Source organism: Dysidea avara, chromosome 2 (genome assembly GCF_963678975.1).
Source record: "Dysidea avara chromosome 2, odDysAvar1.4, whole genome shotgun sequence".
Classification (NCBI taxonomy): Eukaryota; Metazoa; Porifera; class Demospongiae; order Dictyoceratida; family Dysideidae; genus Dysidea; species Dysidea avara.
In genome coordinates, this window is record NC_089273.1 from 50213075 (window position 1) to 50239035 (window position 25961).

Below are 25961 nucleotides of genomic sequence, written 5' to 3' on the forward strand. Positions count from 1 at the left end.
TTCTCTAGTTCAGTACTGCATTTTGAAGCAGCCAATAATCACCTTTTAGCAGTGTCTCACTGTTTATTTTTTGCCACTTTGTCCTTTTCAGATGGTTGTGAAGTCTTAAAAGCTGTAAAATGTCTTAAATAATTGCAACACGATGATTATTTTTAGAGGCACTTAGTACACACAAAGGTGCTTGGTGACAATTTCACAGCTATTGTAACTCTTCTATTTCCTGGACCATTGATAAAACAAGAAACCACAGACTTCTCTTGGATCCAAATGTGCATACAATGATAAAGTGAGATCATGAACACATATCCTGGCTATATCAATGTGACCGGGTATCCTTTTTGAGGAGGTCTGTGCACCTATGCAGCTATGTACGTACATCGAATAGTGTGGAGTGGGGCTAAGTATGTAAGTACACTATGGCAGGATTTGACTTTATAAAAGTATTTTTGATGAGATGATACAACATTCACATGTTTTTGAACACATAGTGATCTCATTTAAAGTCCACCTGTCTAATATGGACCATTTTAAATTTATGGATTTGCCCGAAAAGGTTGATGCTTTGGTACCATACATTAATATCCAATCAGAGAAGTATTTTACTGCATCACATAGGTGGTCTCTTTTAATACAGGTGGTATTTCAATACAGGTGGTACTAATACAAGTTGCACTGTACCTAGACACCTTCACTCTGTAAGAAAACCTGGCACGACCTTGTTGCGAGTGGTTATTGGAGGTGTACACTCCCATACGGCTACCAAATTCCACTGCACACCACAACACATAATTTATTATATCCATTTAGGTCCCACTACAAAACTTTTATCAACCATAGATCATGACCCAATCATATGTTACAAGAAAATTTGAAGAATTTCAAGCAGTAGTTTTTGAAATATAAAGGAGTAAAGTTTACAGTACTTTTGAACCATAAGTAAGTAAATTTCCTGTAATTAAGGGATCATTGGAAATGTCAATCAATAGCCTTCCATCAGTAAATATTGTGTTTCAAAATATTTACACAGTACAAAGTTACAGTTGATTTTATAACTAGAGATTGACCAATTTTTAATGAAATATTCAAAATATTTGTGGTCATAATCAGAAACTATGGGGGTGTATGGAGATTTACATGAGTCATCACAGGTACTACAAACACAGCACGTTTTGTCACAATTCGATAGGTGACCTAAATTCCTTGTGATTTGACATGGAATGACCCATATGTAAAAGAACTACAGACAATATTCATTTTCACTACTGTGTGCAAAAGTCTCTAAAGTCTCAGCATTAACATGGCCATTGTGTAAATTATGACATCACATTTTGTCAGTGTTAATATCAACCATTATGCATCACAACTCAAATGTTTCATACTGCATATTAAAAATGTATGCCATGTACAATTAAATACTTTGTTTATCTTGTGGACTGTTTTATTTAATTTTTTTAAATATCTATCATTGTTTGTACATGTTTTATGCTGCATACAAAAAGGTGATGTTGCTTGTTTCTAGTTATCATTAAAATAATTATTTTTCTATACATGTTGACATTTATAGTTGGTTTACAAGTACTCACATACTCACGCAAACCTGTATAAGAATTTATTTCTGAGGTATTATCATCAGAAATAGATATATCCTTCTTTATAGATATATCTGTTCTGATTGTAGTAGTTGTACTGGTTGTAGTAGCTGTACTGGTTGTAGTAGTTGTACTATCCTTCTTTACCTAAACACAAAACAACAGTACTTATTTTTGTACTACAAATAATTAGATAGGTACATGTAGGATGTGCAGCAGTACATACATTATCATCATAGTGAAAACACAATTTTCATGTATGTGAAGCTCTGTGATCCCTTATCCAAAAGGAAAAAAAAAATGTTTAACTTGCTAATTACTTCCTATACTTTTTCATAGAATGCACTTTTGCTAATCACAACTTGCACTTTCCACTGACTCCTGTACAATTTTCTTATAAAGCTGGTACTTTTTTCTGCTCCACTCTATATGCATACGCAATCCAAGTACCTTTAGGTAATAGATGCAGTCTTTCTTTCTCAGGAAAGATACAAGCAAATCACCTTGTAGGGAGTTCAGTCACTTTGTAGAGAGTTAACTTACAAACAAGTCACTCTGTAGAGAGTTCAGCTTTGGCAAAATCCACCTATAGGGAGTTTAACAACAAACAAGTCACCTTATTATCGTAATTATTATTTTAATAGAATGTATGCATGTGATTGTACCTTTTGAGGTTTTTCACCTCCTGGGCAAACCAGCTGAGCTGACTGCCCAGTATCTAATCTTAAACCTTAAACAGATTTGTCCCAGAATGGAGAAGTGCACAAGAGATAAAGGAGCTTGGAGATGGCAAAACAATGAGCAACACATAAAAGGCATCATGGGCAAATAAAGTCTCCAGACGTGGAATAAGAGTCTGGATTCATCCAAGCTTAGATTCGAAACTTCAAGGTAGTACATCAAGAGTAATAGGAGAACCTAACCAAGTCACCTCTGAAGAATCAAGAAGACGGACACCAAGTGCAATAGATTGTAGTTCGTCAGCAAAGGGGGTGGAAGATGCACCTGCAATGTATGCTTCACATTTGGAAAGGTTCAAGGAGAGCCCCAGGGAAGAACATTGCTCCAGAATAGCTGTAAAATCTGCTAAAACAGACTGTGGTGAGCCACCAAGAGTCCCATCATCAAGATACCATACATTAAATGTCAATACTAGTTCACTAGCCAAGGAATGGATGGCTAGACTGAAAAGGACTGGACACAAGGGATCACCCTACTGCACACCAGTAGCAGACAGAATGATGGAGTCACCAAAACATAGGTGAGCTAAGGTATGAAAAGCAAGTCAGACAAAGTGAAATAAGCAACTAAACTTCTCCCTCACGACATGAAGAAAGCGGTCACACCTTACACTATTAAAAGCATAGAACTAGTGAGAACTTAATGACAAAAACTGACAGGCAGCATGAACCACTGCCTAACAGCCACCAGGGGTTCCAACACCTAACTGCGCTGGGCAAAAGAAAAGTCCCAACCCACACCCTAAACAAAGGCAAGCAGTCTTTGCAGCAAGACGATGAAATACACTACCAACAGCAATTGGGCAGAAACCATCCGTAAAGTTAAAAGACTTTCCCCAAAAAGAATGGTTGAAAACAGGATGGAACTTCCCTAATACCATGTAGTTGACCAGTGGTTTCAACAAACAAACCCCTGCTTGCCCAGTAGACTGGGAAATTAACTCCTTGAAATGTAGAGGGCGCAGACGATCCAGACCCAAAGCTACGTATAGCATGAGTAACAACAGCACACGAAACTAACAAAATCCCCTGAAAAATCATCAGGTGGTTCAGGAAACTCTAAGTCAGTAGGAGAGGATGGATGCTTCGACTGAAGACCAGATAATGTCTCATCATCATAGGTGTCAAAGTATTATTGGAACTAGCAAGGCGTACTGCACCAGTAACATCATCATCTGTGAGTTTGGTCTCCACTAGGCGACGCAGAGTTGAGTCATTAGACGAAGATGGGTCATGCCTTGTAGGTAGGGGTCTGGGAATTATGCCTGCATAATTTTGAGAATAATGATGGGGTAAAAGAATAGGGAATTATTCTGGCATTTTGAAGTCATTTAAGAACACAATTGGCATATTATGTGATTTCACATAAATTGAGATCGAGATACTCTAATAGAGCAGTCACCTACTCTAATAGAACAGTCAGTGGAATAATTTGTACTGTACTGCAACAGTAACTAAGCATCTTAGCAGTTAAAAGCTAATTTTTTTTCTGTGTACTAGAACAACATAATTATTGTACCAAATTCCTGCTAAACATTATAAATTGTAAAAGTACAGTAGAACATTTTTTATAAAAATTGGGAATAATTTTGAGAATAATGAATACATTTTGGGAATACTAAGAGTAAATCAATAACTTTTTTGGAGAAATTTGAAATAGAATAATGATGACAATTTGGAACATAATTCCCTGAGGCCTACTTGTAGGAGACCACTGGTTGTACAGAAGAAGGAAAAGTCCATAGAGCTGGAATCGCCTGCTGCAACTTGGCGATTTACAATAGTAGTAAGAGAATAGCTAAAGTGTGCAGCCATAAAACAGAATTTTCCACCAGGCCAAGACACCAGAATCTCTAGAAATGCAGCCATTAATGATAGTTGTGAGTACTTGAGCACTCTATACAAGTCCCCTTTGGAATATGTCAAAGAACTCACACTGAACAGGTATTCCTGATGGAACAACTCAAACAAATCCACTCACTTGTAGGAACGTTACTAACACCAGCACAGTAGTAGTAAAACCAAGGGACCGTCACACCATATCAAGGGCTGGTGACTGTCTGGTATGCTACACAGACATGATGACGTTGTGGAAGGTATTTCCATTTTCCCGGCGATGACTTCCTCAATGTCGAGGCATGGTACTCATGTACACTAAAATTTTGTTGGGTTCTTCTATTACTCTTGATGCACTATCTTCAAGTTTCGAATCCAAGCTTGGATGTATTCTGACTCTTATTTCACGTCTGGAGACTTTATTTGCCAATGATGCCTTTTATCTGTTGCGTCGTTGTTTTGCCATTCCCAAGCTCCTTTATCTCCTGTGCACTTCTCCATCCTGTAGAGTTTCTGGACTTTTAGAGAAGTTTGATGAGTTGATTCACACTTTCTTTCATTCGCAAACTAATTTCGCATACAAAATTCTTGAAAAATGTATGCTGTACTGTGAGTGTTTCCATAACGCTCCTTGCGAGTAAATTTCATTGTCCTTGCCACGGATTCAACAACAAGTGAACCACACTATTGTTTTTCCGGCTGATCTAGTGTCACTACAAATAGTTTTCCAGCTCACGGAATGTTTACGGAATGGAAAGAAAAATTTCCACAATTCTGCAATCAACTGTACTCTCATATGATATTGGCGAGCTAGCCTAGCCAACTAAAAATACAGATTGTCTGAGAAGTGTTATAACATGTACAGTCACCTAAATTAGTGTAGTTATTATTTAATGTAAAGTATGTCAAGTTATCAGTGTAGATCACTGGTAGACCAACAGAATTACTGCATTAAAAAAAAAACTTGTAGCATTGCATATTATTTCTTCATTTTCTTCACATGTAGGTAAACTGGTGACTGTCAGCAGGTATAAAGGATCAACAGTAGAGTGTAGCTAATACCAGGGGTTCGGATAAACGAGGTTCCACTGTACTAGGCAGGCAGGCAAGCAGGCGGGTGGGTGGGCAGGCAGTGAGTTGCAATCTGAGTTTGAGCAATTTTAACAAATTCTATATCAGGCTGCATATTAGTGTTTTGTTGCTTTTAATGTAGTAGATAATGTTAGATGGACTAATATTCCCTAAAGATGATTTTCATTGTGTAAGATGTTTCTAGAATGATTGTTGAAGGCAGCACTTTAGATGGCATGCATCAGTTTTTTTTTTAGGGGGGGGGGGGGGGATATTGATACTAATTGTAATTGGTAACTTCTAAAATTACAGTATAGAAAAATCTTAGTAGAATTAACTTGTTGTACATGTGATTTAATTTCATACAATATCACTCCATTCAAAAGTTTTTAGCACTGAAATTTCACCATCTACAGTATGACGTTTTGAAAACTGATCTGTTTTGTGCTTACAAAATGGAAGAATAATTCACAAGCACAAACAAGAGTAAGTACCCACATTGTGTTAGCTTGCTAGGTACACACATGCATAGCTGTGTGTACACGATAGAAATAATGGTTAGGCACTACAAAAGTAATAATAGGGTCAAGTGCTTTGAGCACAAACTGCTTGCTCAAATTCTCGCCTTAATGAAACTTTAGAGCATTGAGCAGTATGACACAAAATTGCTTGCAGTCAAGGAGTGCTGTGCCCATGAGTGGTGTCCTCACGGGTGTGATGTTGCATTAAATCTGTGTATGGTAGTGCGGAAGTATAGTGTAAGCGACCGATTATCAACCACGTTCATCCTTCAACTCCTAACTCAGTGAAGAAAGGTCCTATAAATTTCCTGTTTTCACCATCTGCACTGGCTGTATTTCAGCTATAAATAGTTGTGGTCCTATTTTTGTAGATTGAGAATCGCACTGTGCAGTAGACTGAAACCATGTAAAGTAGGAATTATCAACCACCAGCAATTGTCATCAACCAGACTCACATTTTCCATATTATAAATTATCGATCAGATGCTAATTACCACTACACCAGAAAACTCTGCACTATCTGGCTGCAATTCAGCATGTAATAATGTATACATCCACCAAGATTTTATCGCATGATTGGAGTGTGAGTTATAAACTCAAATAGTTTAATAACAAGAACAGTCCAATAAACAGATATGCATTTACGGAGGAATTCATTATTTCTATGGGGGTAGTCGATGATATAATTATACCGGTTGTAATCAATCACTTAAGCTACAATGCAAATAAAATTTGTGACCGGGCCTGCAAAAATAGGGTCATGTGGGCACATGATTTTTGCCTACTTTTTCAAACTTTCATCACTCATAACATTTTGTACCATAATGCTATGGCAATGCAATTTTGAACATCTAGTAAGACTTTAATTGGCTTTATGATACAAGTAACAAAATACATATATTTTATTCCAGCACTGAGATATGACCTGTAGAGTGACACGGTGTAGTTTGTTCCCACATGCCCTATTTTCGCAGGCCCGGTCACATTTAGTCATGCACGTATATAATCTAAGTAGTCAGATTTACATGCATGTCTTCACATATTTATATGTATGTGACCAGATGTGATCTGCAATATCCCATGTTGCATGTGCAGGTGTAATTTTACAGTAAAATAAATTAAATACAATGGGTGAAATGCGTACTTATGTACACATAAGTACACATGTACAGTGCTAAAAAAATCAAACCTTTGCTTCAGCATTTGACTTAAGAGCTTGATACTTGCTTGAAAGTTTCTTAAAGTCAGATTTTAGTTGATCAATACTTCCATATGATTGCAAATCAGATAACTCTTCTTGGAGCTGGTGGTACTGAATTTGCAATTCACTATACTGTTGTGATACAGACTTCAACTATAAGGTAAAAATTGATATTCTAAATGCTCTATATAAATGGAGAATACCTCTGTTTGATTAAAAATCAAGTGCTGTGCAGTTGTATTGCGATCAATATCCAGAAGCTGTCTTTGCAGAAATGTGTGTTCCTGTGAAGCATAATATATTACTTACTTACAAAATTTAGAAATGTAAGAGCTGTAAATGGGCTTGAGGGCATACTTTACAATTCAGGAAAGGCCATGCAGAATACTGCTTGTTAACACTAATATGTACTGTATGTAACACTGCTATAGCAGGTGAATAGTCTATGCCAGGAAAGCAATCACCCAATGTAGCCAGAATGTACCAGCTGCCTTTTCCTAATCAATTTTTTTGCTATGTTTAAATAAATCTAGTGGTTACTCTTGTATTCACTTGTCTACATGAAAGGAAAAGTCATATACCACTCTATCTACAATTATGTCACATTGCTGTTGCCACCTAAGACATGTATGTAGTCACATGTACATATGTCACGAGTCTCACAACAACAGTAATACAACACATGTAGCCAAGATCAAACCATAGCTAGAAGTATGTACATATATTATAAATAATTAAACTTATTATTGTGACATGGATGACTGTCATTTAAGCTAGAAAGTCCACTCTGTATGTATGTTTTTTTTAAAGTGATATGTAGACATGGAAAGAATACATAAAAGTTATGCAATTATATATAACATAGCCGTGTATGTGAATATATAGACACATATATGCATACATTCATAGAGTATCTATCACTTTTGTACGTACGTATAAATGTACAAACACACATGTATACATACGCTCACCAAATCATTGTTTGTATCTAAAAAACAAAATAAGCTGCTTTGCATCATATCTCTTTTCTGCTCATCATACAAACTTTGTTTTGATAAAACAGCACTTGAAATTATCCCACTTTGCTTTAACTGATAATGTTGTTTACCAGTGCAACAAGTAACCAATGGAGTAATAGACTCTGGGATCATCCAGTACAAAACATTATGAGCAACATGCATTGCTACAAGTTGAATAGCATGCTCAGTTATACCCCATTGTTGTAATAATGATTTTTTGAAGTCTAAAACTTGATTTACAGTCACATCTTGATCATTTATATCACATTTCGTAGCCACTAAAGTGTAGTCACTGCCATCAAGTGGGATTATCAGTTCAGATGGAGCTGGAATAGTGAGAAGTTCACTACAATCTATTAAAGAAGTAAACCGGTTTAATGATTTCTCTCCCTCTGTGCTTCTACTAGCTAAAATTAGATGTCTCAGAATGGAGTGATCAAACCAAGTAATAAATGGTAATAACAGATTCTTCAACATAGCAGGAGATTTGCAACTAACTAGCTTGTTGATATACTGTTCAGTGAACAATGAAATGGGAGGATCATTGCAAGCTAGTAGAGTCCGACATTCTTCAGCAATGTTAAACAATGTTACATCTACAGAAGATAGCAGCTCAACAATTTTGCTTAAGAGATCTAAAAACTTCAAATACACAACTGATTTTTCTGAGCTGATAATCCAAGCACGGTTGTTCTAAACAAAAATGCAAATCTGTTAACACAGCTTTTAGTTTAAAAACAGCTATTACCTGATTAAACTGTGTACATATTGTAATATACGTACATAATGGTTATAATCAAGGTGTAATATATTGGGGGAGGGGGCCATAGCCCCAAACCATTTTCAAAAGTATGGGGCCAAAGCTAAAGCATATACATACCTTCATATGGGAAGCCATACAGCCGCTATGCAACAGCAATGTCTCTGGTGGCATCACCAGAACACCGCAACTGTCAAGCCATTCAGTGTGTTAAACCCAAAGTGCCTGTAATTTATGCGATATTTGTTATTAGTTTAAACAGTGAAAAGAATGCCATGAATATTTAGCTCGAATTGAGGGTGGTAACAGATCTAAGAGGGCAGTCTCACTGTAGTGTGTAAGTGTATGGCAGTTGCTGACTACCGACGATTAAACAAGAAAGTACATGATGAACACTTTGGTTGGTGAAGTAAATTAATCAAGTAATCTAAAGAGAGACGGACACTGAAAATGAAAGTGGCCAACTGTAAATGCAGTGTAGTATTCACATGATCTACCTGGGAACATCTGCTAAAGCAGACATCCTAGTTCCTTCAAGGTATGATGTTTCACTTTCCAGGTAACTGTTAAGGTTGTAATTCTTGTACATTAAACATAAAGGGAAGACCTTCATGTGACCAAGTGATACATACATACATTGAACACATGGAGTAGTTGTAGAGTAATGCAGCCCTTAGCAGGAAGAGACAAGCTATGCAGTGAAGCTGTAGAGTTATTAGCTAGTGATAACACACTTCACACACCTTTATATAAATGCACGTATGAACTTAGCTACAGGAGTCCTATCAATGGGATCCTGTGTGTCTGCATGGGTATTAATCAGTTTGTGGTTAGCTGGTTATGGCTAGCTTTGCCCCCTCCACACTTTTGGCATGTTACTACCACCTGTTCAATGCCAAAGTAGGAATTATCCCACACAGCTATGTTGTAATAGCTAGCATCACTCATACGTATCTCTTGTTTCACTACATTTTATCACTGGAACCCTACTTCATTTTAAATTAATTGTTAGTCTGCTAACTTAGTGTTATTGCACGGCTGTGGTATACACACACGTTGTTGTGACTGATTTATTAGAGTATCTCGATCTCCGTGCTTATCTCAAGTGAGCTATGGAATAAAGTAATATTAAGTACAAGTATACAAAAAATCTGCATAGCACTCTGAAGAAACTTTGTCCTAAATCATGCCACTACTATGATAAAAAGTACTGAAACAAGTCCATGATATTAAATCACAGTAAAACAATAATATATAAGAAGTGTTAGATCCCTACTGTGCTCAATATACCATAATGGGAAATGCACAGTATGGATATAACAGTTCTTATTATTTAATACCATGGACTACTCCAGCTTGTTTCAGTACTTTTTATCGATGTGCTATGGTCGATACTCTAGTTGAAAATTCCAAATTTTTTGTGTACTTGTTCATAACCTTTTTTTTTGTAAATAATTACTATGACTGGTGAACCCTTGCATACCACATCTGAAATGGCTCCGCGTGCCCCAGTTATATCTGAAAAGTTAAGGATTCATTACGCTTCCTTGTCAGCTATGTTCAGCCCGTTACACAGAAGTACAATTCAAGAACTGTTCAAAAAGCACCTCTGTAATCAAAATAGCCACTATGAAAAATACGGTTTCCATTACAAAGGGAAGTCATCACGTGCCCACTGCCAAATCGACAATTTTGCTGTCAGCAAAGATGATTGGGACACAAAGGAGGACACTGGTAAGTCCATGAAGAATGCATTGTATGTACTGTGGTATGCCAAAAGGCACCTCTAGGGCTGAAGTGACATCGAACAGTGAAAAAATCAAGCCTGTTGACTTAGCCATTATCAAGTCACGCTTATCTAAAGGCATCAGTCATTTACTCAGTCAGTAGAAAATTCCGTTAAACAATTTTTTAAAAATTCTGTAGCAACTTGTTGAAAGCATTTCGGGTCAATCCAAAAGCCTTGTTTGGGCTTAGTTTTACCTAACCAATACTGCCTCATCGCTGTCAGGGATAATTGAGGCAGGGTTTCGGGTGATGTTATTTCATGGGCCACGCCTACTCTTTTGTGGTCCCTACTATACAGTGCTATCGTACTGCATGATAGTAAGAACTGATATATGCCTGCCCAACGGTGCAGGAATTGTTCCATTGTGTTGCAATGTTAATTAATTCCCAGAGGAGGTATGACACACGTTAAGCGGTATCAAAAATAACCCACATTAATTGTACATTTTGACTTCTAAATTGATACTTAATCTGACTTTACTGGATTATGGAGACCTCGAATACAATTTCAAGTGCTACTCTCTTCGATTGTTGCTGTTTGCCCTCCATTTCGTGTGGTAAGCTCTTTATCATGTGAAGGCATCTTCAATTGTATATAAATATCAAACAGTTGGGGTTCTTTGGGGTTCACCGCACCATTAAATTACGCATACGAAAAGCTTTCAATTGGCACCTAGCTTTCAATGAAACTCTTCTAAAGTTGATTTTTAATTGCTCTGTACAAATTCTATGAGCTGACGTGAGTGTGTCGTACCGCCTCTGGTTAATTCCTACATATGTACAAAAGAATTGGAAATCTAAAATTTAGCACAGTTTACAGGTCTTATTATTTTGTATTGCCTTTAACAAAATGTAGTACCCTATCCTTTTACTAGAGTGAAGCAAGAGTAGTGAAACAGATATTAAATAACTGGCTATAAAGGTAGATAATGTAGTGCATGGAAAATATTAATCAGAAGGCAAAACAAGGATCTCCCTAGTTTTCTCACTATTGTTCTGGTAATATTGTTGCTGATCAAGACACACGATGGTGTGTCGTGCGGCCCAAGAAGCCCATGCGCCACACCGTGAGTATAGTAACAGGAAGAAAGAAAACGCAATTTTCACACCTATGTAGCTCTGTGATCCCTAATCCGATTGGAACCAAATATGCTAGTAAAGTGCCGGCCAGTTAGGGGAGTCTACATACCAAATTTGAAGAACATCGCTCCAGCCATTTCCGAGATATGAGTGAACAAAATTTTGTTTTAATTTCTTCATTTTTTTCTTCTACTCCTTCATTTCGCACACTTTGCAAAATCCTCCATAAAACACGAATGCATGCTCCAATTGGGCTGAAATTTGGCACACTTGAAGGGCTCATTATGGCGGATCTCAGTACCAACTGTGGTAGGAATCTGATGAACATTCACGGAAGTATGATCGATTATTCGCGTAAAATAAGGTTGAAGGTCTGTCATGCCCACAGGGTAAACCCCTTGACGAAATGAGCTGAAATTGCTATGTAGATGGAGTTACCGTCGTAGGAGTACCTTTTAGTGGTTTGAAAAGAATCGAGATAAAGACAATGGAGATAATATGACACAAAACCCAACCTGTGTCACAATTACGCAATCAATTTTACGAATAAAAAAACTATTAGTTGTCACGCCTACCAGGAAAACCGCTAAGAGCAATGAGCTGAAAATCGGTGTGTAGCCGGAATAATCATCATAGAAAGTTCTTGCTGTAGTACAGATGAATCGGAATACAAACCACTGAGTTATGATTCGAAACCCAACTACGTGTAGCAAATGCGAGATCGAGATACTCTAACAGTCACCCTAATAGAGCATTCGGCTACGTTTATAACTTACACCATTAAAGAATTATATTACATTGCAAGTTATTCTGTAGGAAGTTCAGCTGCAAACAGTTAATCTTATAAACAATTCAGCTAGAAACAAGTCACCGTGTAGAGAGATATGCTAGAAGAATTCTCCTTGTAGAGAGTTCAGCTACAAAGAACCACCCTGTACAGAGTTCAGCTGCAAACAATTCACCCTGTAGAGAGATCAGCTAGAAAAAAGAATTTACCTTGTAGAGAGTTCAGCTACAAATGTAGAGAGTTCAGCTGCAGACAAATCACCCTGTAGAAAGTTCAGCTACGAAAAGATCACCCTATAGAGAGTTCAGCTAGAAGTAGTCACCTTGTAGAGAGTTCAGCTACAAAGAAACCACCATGTAGAGAGTTCAGCTGCAAACAAATCATTCTTTAGAGAGTTCAGGTACAAACAAATCACCCTGTATAGAGATCAGCTAGTAACAAATCACCCTGTAGACAGATCAGCTAGAAGAAGTTACCTTGTAGAGAGTCCAGCTACAAAGAAACCATCATGTAGAGAGTTCTGCTGCAATAAAATCACCCTGTAGAGAGTTCAGCTACGAACAGATAACCCTGTAGAGAGTTCAGTTAGAAACAAGTCACCCTGTACAGAGATCAGCTAGAAGAAGTTACCTTGTAGAGAGTTCAGATACAAACAATTCACACTGTAGAGAGATCAGCTACAAACAAGTCATCCTGTAGAGAGATCAGCTAGAAGAAGTTTCCTTGTAGAGAGTTCAGCTGCAAATAAATCACCCTTTAGAGAGTTCAGCTAGAAACAAGTCATCCTGTAGAGAGATCAGCTATAAGGATCACCTTGTAGAGAGTTCAGATACAAACAATTCACACTGTAGAGAGATCAGCTACAAACAAGTCATTCTGTAGAGAGATCAGCTAGAAGAAGTTTCCTTGTAGAGAGTTCAGCTGCAAATAAATCACCCTTTAGAGAGTTCAGCTAGAAACAAGTCATCCTGTAGAGAGATCAGCTAGAAGGATCACCTTGTAGAGAGTTCAGATACAAACAATTCACACTGTAGAGAGATCAGCTACAAACAAGTCATCCGGTAGAGAGATCAGCTAGAAGAAGTTTCCTTGTAGAGAGTTCAGCTGCAAATAAATCACCCTTTAGAGAGTTCAGCTAGAAACAAGTCATCCTGTAGAGAGATCAGCTAGAAGGATCACCTTGTAGAGAGTTCAGATACAAACAATTCACACTGTAGAGAGATCAGCTACAAACAAGTCATCCTGTAGAGAGATCAGCTAGAAGAAGTTACCTTGTAGGGAATTCAGCTACAAAGAAACCATCATGTAAAGAGTTCAGCTGCAAACAAATCACCCTATAGAGAGTTCAGCTACGAACAGATCATCCTGTAGAGAGTTCAGTTAGAAACAAGTCACCCTGTACAGAGATCAGCTAGAAGAAGTTACCTTGTAGAGAGTTCAGCTGCAAATAAATCACCCTTTAGATAGTTCAGCTAGAAACAAGTCATCCTGTGGAGAGATCAGCTAGAAGGATTACCTTGTAGAGAGTTCAGATACAAACAATTCATGTTGTAGAGAGATCAGCTAGAAGAAGATACTGTACCTTGTAGAAAGTTCAGCTCAAACAGATCACTCTGTAGAGAGTTCAGCTATGAATAGATCACCCTACATAGAGTTCAGCTACATACAATTCACCCTGTAGAGAGTTCAGCTACAAAGAAACCACCATGTAGAGAGTTCATCTGAAAACAAATCACCCTGTAGAGAATTCATCAGCTACAAACAAATCACCCTGTAGAGAGACCAGCTAGAAACAAGTCACCTTGTAGACAGATCAGCTAGAAGAAGTTACCTTGTAGAGAGTTCAGCTGCAAGCAAATCACCCCGTAGGGAGTTCAGCTACATTTCAAGTTACCCAGTAGAGAGATCAGCTGCAAATTATCCTGTGGGGATTAATTGACATGTAATAAATACATGCATTATATATATATAATTTGTACATTTACTGATAAAATCAGAATAAGTTAAAGTATTTATATAATCTGCTTCATCTTTTTCTTTTTCCTGTGGTAAAGAAAAAAAGATAGGTTAAAAAGCCCCAAAGCTGGCCATACGCCAGCTTTGGGGTATACAAACACAAAAAGAAGTGAAATCTAATCAAAAACAGCCAAGCTGTAAAAAAAGGAGTGCGGCCCTTGAAAAAGCTATGGTGAAAAAAGATGTGAAATCCAAGGTGGCGGCCAAGAAATGGCTGTGATGGTAGGTTAATGGTAAAATTTTTAATAACGACAATTCAGGTGAATTTTGTGCCAAGACCAAGCGTCACCAAAATTCACCTGAATTGTTGTTATTAAAATTTTTACCATTAACCTACCATCACAGCCATTTCTTGGCCGCCACCTTGGATTTCACATCTTTTTTCACCATAGCCTTTTCAAGGGCCGCACTCCTTTTTTTACAGCTTGGCTGTTTTTGATTAGATTTACATTACTGCAGCCATATCTTATTTGCCATCTTTCTGATCTTACAATACTGTATACACATATAGCATGAAGGCTGCACCAATAGATCATGGCTTGGATGTTTTCAGTATACATATGTATACACATATGTATGTAATTATATTGAAACCAGGTATTTATCTTACCATTAAAACCGCAGAGTCTGCTGTTGTAGTATTTCCTGTCACATCTTGATTAGATGCAGTAGAACATTGGAAGGTTTCTTGAACCACTGAAATAATATTAACATTTTAACAAAAAACTATTATGGATAAGTACACCAGTAAAAAACTGTTATGTTGGTATGTATATCAATCAACACATACAATATCAACACACACAATAGTGTGCTGTGCAGCCAAAAAGCTGGCACGCCACGCCTTGGGTATATTGACAGGAAGAATGTAGCTCCTTGATCCATTAACAATCGGAACCAATTTTGCTGCAAAGTTTCCTGCCAGTTAAAGGAGTCCACATACTAAAATTTGAAGAAAATCACCCCAGCCATTTTCAAGATACGAGTATCCAAAAGTTCAATTTTCTTCTTCATTTTTGCACACTTTGCAAAAATTGCTATAAAATACATAAGTGTTATCTGATTGCCTTGAAATTTGTCACACGTAAAGGGAGTACAAAGGCAAATCTTTGCACCAAATTTGGTGCAAATCTGATGAATGCGCAGGAGAATTTTGAAGTTATTTAAGAGCACAATTGACATAATAAAATATACAATTGAGATAGAGATAATCTTATAGAGTAGTTACCAACGCTAATAGAACAGTCAGCAGAATAATCTTTACTCTATTGCAATAGTAACTATGCATCTTTTTGGCTATAAGATAGCTTTCCTGTCCAATAGAACAGGATGATTAATACTCCAAAATCTTTCTAAACAATATAAATTGCAAAAGTCGAGTATCTTTTTATAAAAATTGGGAATAATTTTGAGAATAATAAGTTTATTTTGGGAATAATAAAAGCATAATGATAACTTTTTAAGAGAAATGTGGAATAGAATAATAATGAAAATTTTGGAGCATAATTCTCTGAGGACTAATGAAAGGACATTAATTTTACACTACAGATCTTTATTCAACACCACAGCACTGTACAGCCACACACTGACATCCCCAGGCTGGCCAGAGCTGCATTAGGGCCTCAGACCGCTTATACAGATTGCCACTTTGTTTGGGAAAAAGCAGCCAGAAAAAGCACACCACTCATGTCTAGCTGATTTTGATAATGAAATTTGATAGTTTATTCATGTACCTTTGTGTTCTTGATGAAAAATCAAATCTGCCGTCATTGGTGACAAGACCAGTTTTCCAACATACTTATGTGTTGAATTTGGCAAGGAAATTCTTTAATGCAGCTATATACGTACGTAGTTTAAATATAGTAGACTAGTACTGTATACTATTGTTAGATAAAGACTGTATATTGAGGTTTACACGTTCTCACAAAAGAATATTACCAAGAAAACAGCCTCACAATACCTTAATGGCATCTTGGTAAGGTGAAAGAAAGCCCAAAAGTTCCTTCAAAACAGAGTTTCTACGAAATTATAGAAAAGATATTCAGTGGAAATTTCTGCTTACTGACTGACTGACTAACTTCCTACCTGACTGATTCCTTCAGACATGTTTAACTCGGTGATGGCTAAGGCTACTGGTTAGATTTTTTCACTGTTAGATGTTGCTTCAGCCTGACAGGTATACCTTTTGGCATACAGCAATATGTAGAATGCATACATGATGGACTTACTTATGTCATCTTTTGTGTACATGTCTCACTTATTTTCACTGACAGTGCAAGGTGTTGATTCACAGTGTGTAACAAATGATAGCTTCCCTACGTTTGTAACAGGAACCTTGCATATTTTCTATAGCAGATGGATTATTTACAGAAGCACTTCTCGTACTGGTCTTCGTTTGTAGTACTGTTTAATGGGTGAAATATACGTATGTAGTTGAAAAAGAGCATAATGGCTATTTTTGCTATTAAGTATCTGGTAGGTGGGGTGTGTGGCATTCAGGAAAATAAGTTAAGTCCAGCACCACTCTTTCCTTTCATGCCATATGCATAGGTTCATCAGTCATAGTGACATAAAAAAAGTTAACAAAAAGAACAAGGAAGGCAGAGATTAAACGTCTACTATACATCAGCATGAGTAGGTGCCTCCCTTGTTTTACTACTTCTTCATTCTATAATCAGCTAATTTTTTCTTGTACTTACAAAACTAAACATTAAAAACTTTTACAACTGCTGAGCATGAGCGTACTGCATCAAAGGAAAGAATGATACTAGACATATGTGTCATACAAGCAGTGGATCATTACATATACACTCCAACTCTGAATTACTGAAAAGTTGTTTCTGCTATGTTATAAATGCACCTGATATAAACAATCTCACACAAAGAACAGTATAAGAAGGACCTCTGCAATTTTACTAGTAATTAGGATAAGTTCCAGATTATCCCTGTTACAAACATGACAGCCAACACACAAAGCCATTAATGTACTACCAGGATTCACACTTATTATGCAAGTGGACATAAAGAAATAACTAAGGGACAGCCCTTGTTATTGTTGAGCTGAGCCCTGATAAAAGAGCAATAAAAGAAAGGTGGATTGTTTTCATAGAGAACAGACTTTCAGGCAACCAAATGCTTAGCAACGATTGTGTAGTTTGGTTCAACTACAATTCGGGAAAGAAGCATAGCAGATCATGCACTTTTATGACTTCTCTTATACAAATTGTATGGTGAAAACTTGATTGGTCATAACTAAAATGTTGGACATTTACAAATGAGCCAAATTTGAAGAGATTGTGTGCTTTCATCTGTGAGTGATTAAAAGTTTTTGAGGGTTCAGCTCAATGCGTACATACTATAGTAATCAGCTAGAAAAGTACAGGCACACACCAAATGCTATTTCCTTAAACTTTCAAATGATGTGCCAAAACAAGCTGTATGTGACTGGATCTACAAAAATTCCACATGTTAGTGCAAGTCGAATTTTACAGTAGAATGCAATAAATGCAATTGGTGAAATATGTACAAAATTAAAAAAAACAAAACATTTTTGAGTGCTTGTTTCGTGATGAAGAAAGAGGCTAATGGCAAAACCTTGGTAGCTTCATGATACCCAAAGCAAGAGGAGTTCGTTTCATGTCAGTATACTCTGAAGGAGAAGGAATATATGAGCATTAGTTTGTCTTGCGATGTATGAGCAGTTTTACTACCGTTTTTCTCCCTCACCAGAAGGACCTATGTAGAAACACAACTTACCCCAGACATGGTTCATGGAGAACTTGGTGATGTAAGTTGCATCTTGGTAGATGACTGCATTCGTAAATAAGATCATTTTTAAACGTCTGCAGTATATTTTCTGCATTGTCTCTGTACAAATCAATTTTCTGTTGTTACCACTTGCAGCAGTGTAACTCACAAAGTTCTTGGCTTCTAGACCTGAAACTTTGGTTCATCATTCTTTTGGCTATCTACGTACAGTAGATAAAGAAAATGTAATAAATGAAATTTGAAAGATGTGCTAACGTGTGGGGTTCTTGTAGATTTCGTCATATATTGTTGTCTGACAAACATGCTGTTCACCTAAAAATGCTGTGACAATTATAATTGTCTCTGAATTATGTAAAGTGTTTTTAAACAGTGACTTCATTCAGCTCTAAATTAAAATTTATAATACACAATAGGTTGTTCAGCACAGATACTACTGCTAGCTTTTGATAATGTGGGGCTGAAATATACATCAATGCAGTTAGTTTTTGGCTGTTAACTTTTGATTGCACAATTAGTATAAATCAACCCTGACTATTTTTGAAGGCCACACCCTTTTATCATAGTCTTAATAAAATACACAAACGCTCTTACAAGCTTCCAATTCTTCTCCAATGATCTGATGACGTTCTGTGTTTTTTAAGATATTTAAAAATGTCAAAAAGTTGTAAATATCCATCATTTTAACATATTGTAATATTAGACAATTCATTTTCATATCATTAGGAGCACTAGTGATCACATCATAATCATCATCAGTTATGAGAAGTTTCCATTGCATCAAGTGACTAACTGAATCAGCATCCATGTGACCCTCCAGGTATGTGTAGTAGTGACTGATGATCTGATGAGGGTGTGTTACTAAAGAAAGCAACATAGCAACAATATTAAATAAATATATATCATACGCTACGGTAGTAGTGTATAGTAGGGACCACAAAGGAGTAGGCGTGACCCACGAAAAAATATCACCCAAAAAACAGCCACAATTTCCCCTAACAACGATCAGGCAGTATTGGTTAGGTGAATCTAAGCCCAAACAAGCTTTCAGATCGACCCGAAATGCTTTCAACAAGTTGCTATGGAATTTTAAAATTAATTTATTTAACGGAATTTTCTACTGACTGAGTAACTGACTGACCGATGCCTTCAGACAAGCGTAACTCGATAACGGCTAAGGCTACGGGCTTGATTTTTTCACTGTTCGATGTTACTTCATCCCGACAGGTGCCTTTTGGCATACCACAGTATGTACAATGCATTCTTCATGGAGTTACCAGTGTCCTACTTTGTGTCCCATTCATCTTTGCTGACAGCGAAAATGTCAATTTGGTGATGGCTTCCCTTCACATAACGGAAATTGTCCGTACTTTTCATAGCGGCTATTTTGATAACAGAGGTGCTTGTCAAACAGTTCTTGATTCATACTGTTGTGTAATGAGTTGAACACAGCCAACAACGATGCATAATGGATACTTCACTTTTCATACGATAATTTATATAACTGGGGCGCATGGCATCATTTCTTTCAGAATGCGTCTCAGTGTGCAGAGGTGCTTTTCGAACAGTTCTTGATTTGAAAATGCTGCGTAACGGGTTGAATATAGCTGATAACGAAGCGTAATGGATACTTCACTCTTCAGACGATAATTGGGACGTGCGGCACCATTTCAGATGCGGTATACGTGGGTTCACCAGTCATAATAATTATTTACAAAAAAGTTAACAAACAAGTACAAAGAAAATTTGGAATTTTCAACTAGAGTAGGGACCATAGCACATCGATAAAAAGCACTGAAACAAGCTGGAGTAGTGCACGATATTAAATCACAGTAAAACAATAAGAAGTGTTATATCCCTACTGTGCATTTCCATTATATACGGTATCTTGAGCACAGTAGAGATATAACACTTCTTATTGTTTTACTGTGATTTATATCATGGACTACTCCAGCTTGTTTCAGTACTTTTTATCGATGTGCTATGGTCCCTACTCTAGTTGAAAATTCCAAATTGTTCTTTGTACTTGTATATATATAATATAATACGTGAATCTTTCCAACAGAAACCATAAATTATACCAAAGTCTATTATTATTATTATGATTTGATTTTACTGTGCAGAAATCACAAATGATTATAACGCACAGATATAATTACTTAAGTTGTTACAATAATTATCCAGGGAAGGGGAATTAAGTATATAGGGGGGAAGGGGGTGATATGAACACACCTAAATTTAACCATTAAAGCTGCATAAACTTTATAAAATGCATATATACCCCATATCTGCATTAACCCTAAAATGGGAAAGTATTTATTGAAAGATCACATGAAATTGCAACTTAGATGTCAAAATGCTGACATCATGAAGAAATAAATGGAATGGACTCCTGTATGCATCTTTAAAATTTGACTCGCTAAGACTGAAACAGCAACATTCCTTCTCTAAGGTATGTACAGTGGTACAAACTCATGGGTGTAAGAATACATCCCGATTCTGTAAATTCTAGTAACATGGAAAGCTTATTTATTGATCTAAATGTTGATATGATCCACTATAGTAAATTACTGTAACTATTGAATGCGATATTGCTTAAACACTGTTTAAGCAACATCACATTCAATAGTTAAGGATATCACCCAAGATTAGCCGCCTTGCAATTATCCGCACAAGTAGAGTGATCAAGTGAACTAGAGCAGATCCTTGGCAATACAGGGCTAATTTTCAACTGAATATAGAGTGAAAAAGATTGTTAAATAAGTACAGAAATAAAGCTGTAGGAAAACAGTACTAACTGCTTTACAGTTACGTAATGTTTGTAAGTACACACATTTAATTGCCAAAACAGTTGTTATCACTGTACAAGTTATAAGTTGTAATCTACCAAAATACAAAAAAAAGTACTGTATTAGAAGTGTTACACGTCTTTTTAATTTCTTACAAGGAGTGTATGACATTACAAACCAGCCTACTTGGGAAAACCATCAGTGCATGTATATAAGAAACCCAAATTTAAACACTTCAATCCTGTAGAGGGAAAGCCAAAAGTTATGGTATGAATTTTTTTCAACACAAATGCAGCCAATCATAGTGTTTAATCTTTATCACACACTGGATATAGAACCATGATTTAGATTAGCTTTTCCATAACAGACCACTGTGGTAGTAGTGGGAGTGGTGAGTAGGCAATTGGTATATACAAATGGAAATTGACTAAGCAGGAGTCTCCAGCCTATATGAAGAGCTCTAAAGACCACCTGTGCCACTTAAAGCAAAAGAAGCACATGTACATAACATCTGGGAAACTGTCAATGGGTGTTCATGCCTTTAGCCTTGTGTTCCAGTTGGTCAGCAGCATTTCAAGGTGCCAGAGTGTTTCCAGTCTCTCTAGAGCTCACCTCGTAAAAAGCCATACACTTTATCTATGTATTTATGGATAAATTGGATTATTCAGTTTTGCAGAGACTAAACATCCATAAAGTCAATATTCAATGATTACAATGATTATACTGTAGATAACAATGTCTATAGCTGTACAGTATAATACACATCAATGGCACATTACTATACATTCATACATACTATTGAACATGTACATACACAAGTTGTTACAAGAAGACACTTTTTAAAATACCTATCCTTGTGATCACTGGTAGAGATTCCTTTGTAACATGAAATGGAAATGCATAGATCTTCGCATATGATGCAACATGAACAAATTGTATATGAAGTTTACGAAGCTTAAAAGAACTTAACTTGATCATCTGATATGCATGTAAGCATAAATGTAATGGTATGGCACAGGCTAGCAATAAGCATCCACTTTGACCAGGATCAGTTGGTGTCACTGATCCTTCTGGTAATCCCATGTTTTCCAGCTCTCGACAATAATTAGTTAATTTTTCAACTGTTAGGTTATCATCACCTGTATTTATTTTCAGCTTAATAATGTGTACATATTTAGGATCAAATGATTTACAGTCAATATATCCCTTTACTTCTGAAACTTTTTTAGAATAAAAATGTTTTTCAAAACTGTCAATCAATTGTTCTGCTTCAGACATTTGAGTATTTCTTACAATCATTTTCAAATATCGGATATTTAACCAATTACAATAAATGTGAAAATCATCCAATACATCCAGCACTTCTTCAGTGTTAGTAGCTGCTTTCATTCTTTCTTTAAAATCTGGTGAAAATCCAACACCTCTCAATAAGCAAGATCTTTTTAATTTAGTAAAATCTTCCTGTTGAAATAACTCTGCCAAATTATCAAACAAACATGTAAATGCTCCCAGAGGATTATTATCATTGGCATATTTTTCTATTGTTCTATTGAAATCTGTAACAGTAATGTACAGAATGTATAGAACATAAGCATATTATGTGCATACATACTGTACATAGCATTACGTACTGTATATAATAAATACATATGTAACACTTTCACACCTCAGATATAAGGAGCCACCTGGGCTATACTTTGTATGTAGCCCAGGTAGCCGGACTACAAATGGGCAGAAATTATAATTATAGATATTTAAGGTCAAAATCGATTTTGGAGATTGATTAATACTCACATTAATAGACTTGGATTTTACCATGAAAACCACTCAGACGGAGAGCGTTTTGTTACTCTTGCCATCCTACGAGTTGAAATAGCTTAGTTACCAATCGTTTCCACACATTTCCAAATATGGACCACATCCAGATCATAAAGTTACCACTCTGCATGAAGTAACTATTTTATAAGCTTACCTAGGTCTTTAGTAAACTTTGTATATAGCACTGATTAAAGCATTAAACTCGTGTAACCAAAAATTTTATGTGATACAATATCTCTAGGATTTGTCCATTCATGGTAACCGAACATAACCAGAATGCACTAGCTGCTGACCTATAATCAAATTTTTAGGCATGCATATACTATGTATCAAGTGGTTGTACTCATATTGGTTTGGGTGATTGATCACTCTTTACAGGCTATCAGCCTGGAAGTGTTATACATATTAGTTTTAACACAGAGCATTCAGGCTTTTTCCTCATCTGTATCTGCTCCACTCTTGGGCCACAGGGCATACATATCAGGCAAAGTATTCATGCTCGTGTTACAAATATCTAATCCAAAACAGCCAAGCTGTAAAAAAAGTGTGCGGCCCACAAAAAGGCTATGGTGAAAAAAGATGTGAAATCCAAGGTGGCGGCCAAGAAATGGCTGTGATGGTAGGTTAATGGTAAAAATTTTAATAACAACAATTCAGGTGAATTTTTGTACCGCTTGGTCTTGGCACAAAATTCACCTAAATTGCCATTATTATAATTTTTACCATTAACCTACCATTACAGCCATTTCTTGGCCGCCACCTTGGATTTCACATCTTTTTTCACCATAGCCTTTTTGAGGGCCGCACACTTTTTTACAGCTTGGCTGTTTTGGATTAGATTTCATTTCTTTTTGTATTTGTATACCCCAAAGCCAGCCTATGGCCGGCTTTGGGACTTTTTAAACCTATCTTTTTTTTCTTTACCACAGGAAGAAGAAAAGATGAAGTAGATGTACTTTAAATATTTTATCAGTAAATGTACAAATTGTATATATATAATACATACATTGATTACAGAAATCTCCATGGTGGTTTCTGTGTAACTGAACACTCTACAAGGTGACTTCTTCTAGATGTTCTTTCTACAGGGTGAATTGTTTGTAGCTGAACGATGTACAAGGTAACTTCTTCTAGCTGATCTCTCTACAGGGTGATTTGTTTGTAGCTGAATTCTGTGCAGGTGATTTGTTTGCAGCTGAGCTCTTTACAGAATGGTTTCTTTGTAGCTGAACTCTCTACAAGGTAACTTCTTCTAACTGATCTTTCTACAGGGCAATTTGTTTGTGGCTGAATTTTCTACAGGGTGATTTCTTTGCAGCTGAACTCTCTACATGGTGGTTTCTTTGTAGCTGAACTCTCTACAAGGTAATTTCTTCTAGCTGATCTCTCTACAGGGAGATTAGTTCGTAGCTGAACTATCTACAAGGTAACTTCTTCTAGCTGATCTCTCTACAGGATGACTTGTTTGTAGCTGATCTCTCTACAGTGTGAATTGTTTGTATCTGAACTCTCTACAAGGTAACTTCTTCTAGCTGATCTCTGTACAGGGTGACTTGTTTGTAGCTGATCTCTCTACAGTGTGAATTGTTTGTATCTGAACTCTCTACAAGGTAACTTTTTCTAGCTGAACTCTCTACAGGGAGATTTGTTTGTAGCTGAACTCTCTACAGGTGATTTGTTTGAAGCTGAACTCTCTAAATGATGGTTTCTTTGTAGCTGAACTCTCTACAAGGTAACTTCTTCTAGCTGATCTCTCTACAGGGTGATTTGTTTGTAGCTGAACTATCTACAAGATAACTTCTTCTAGCTGATCTCTCTACAGGGTGATTTGTTTGTAGCTGAATTTTGTATAGGTGATTTGTTTGCAACTGAGCTCTTTACAGAATGGTTTCTTTGTAGCTGAACTCTCTACAAGGTAACTTCTTCTAACTGATCTTTCTACAGGGCAATTTGTTTGTGGCTGAATTTTCTACAGGGTGATTTCTTTGCAGCTGAACTCTCTACATGGTGGTTTCTTTGTAGCTGAACTCTCTACAAGGTAATTTCTTCTAGCTGATCTCTCTACAGGGAGATTTGTTTGTAGCTGAACTATCTACAAGGTAACTTCTTCTAGCTGATCTCTCTACAGGGAGATTTGTTTGTAGCTGAACTCTCTACAGGTGATTTGTTTGAAGCTGAACTCTCTAAATGATGGTTTCTTTGTAGCTGAACTCTCTACAAGGTAACTTCTTCTAGCTGATCTCTCTACAGGGTGATTTGTTTGTAGCTGAACTATCTACAAGATAACTTCTTCTAGCTGATCTCTCTACAGGGTGATTTGTTTGTAGCTGAATTTTGTATAAGTGATTTGTTTGCAACTGAGCTCTTTACAGAATGGTTTCTTTGTAGCTGAACTCTCTACAAGGTAACTTCTTCTAACTGATCTTTCTACAGGGCAATTTGTTTGTGGCTGAATTTTCTACAGGGTGATTTCTTTAATTTGCAGCTGAGCTCTCTACATGGTGGTTTCTTTGTAGCTGAACTCTCTACAAGGTAATTTCTTCTAGCTGATCTCTCTACAGGGAGATTTATTTGTAGCTGAACTATCTACAAGGTTACTTCTTCTAGCTGATCTCTCTACAGGGAGATTTGTTTGTAGCTGAACTCTCTACAGGTGATTTGTTTGAAGCTGAACTCTCTAAATGATGGTTTCTTTGTAGCTGAACTCTCTACAAGGTAACTTCTTCTAGCTGATCTCTCTACAGGGTGATTTGTTTGTAGCTGAATTATCTACAAGATAACTTCTTCTAGCTTATCTCTCTACAGGGTGATTTGTTTGTAGCTGAATTCTGTATAGGTGATTTGTTTGCAGCTGAGCTCTTTAGAGAAGGGTTTCTTTGTAGTTGAACTCTCTACAAGGTAACTTCTTCTAGCTGATGTCTTTACAGGGTCACTAGTTTGTAGCTGAATTCTCTACATGGTGGTTTCTTTGTAACCGAACTCTCTACAAGGTGACTTATTCTAGCTGATCTTTCTACAGGGTGATTTGTTTGAAGATGAACTCTCTACAAGGAAACTTCTTCTAGCTGATCTCTCTACAAGGTGATTTGCTTGTAGGTGAACTCTCCACAGGTGATTTGTTTGCAGCTGAACTCTCTACATGATGGTTTCTTTGTAGCTGAACTCTCTACAAGGTAACTTC

At 36.7% G+C, this 25961-nt stretch overlaps 1 protein-coding gene across 1 annotated transcript in view; it reads right to left on the minus strand.

Moving 5' to 3' along the window:
• Positions 1–25961, minus strand: part of LOC136247554 (uncharacterized) — a 90775-nt gene that overhangs the window by 16334 nt on the left and 48480 nt on the right. Inside the window, exons 5-11 of the mRNA XM_066039309.1 lie at positions 21811–22518; positions 18768–19034; positions 15019–15104; positions 7930–8670; positions 7162–7242; positions 6947–7111; positions 1598–1736 (exon numbers count right to left, since the gene is read on the minus strand). Coding sequence (XP_065895381.1) covers positions 1598–1736; positions 6947–7111; positions 7162–7242; positions 7930–8670; positions 15019–15104; positions 18768–19034; positions 21811–22518 — 2187 coding nt within the window. The remainder of the gene's footprint in view (positions 1–1597; positions 1737–6946; positions 7112–7161; positions 7243–7929; positions 8671–15018; positions 15105–18767; positions 19035–21810; positions 22519–25961) is intronic.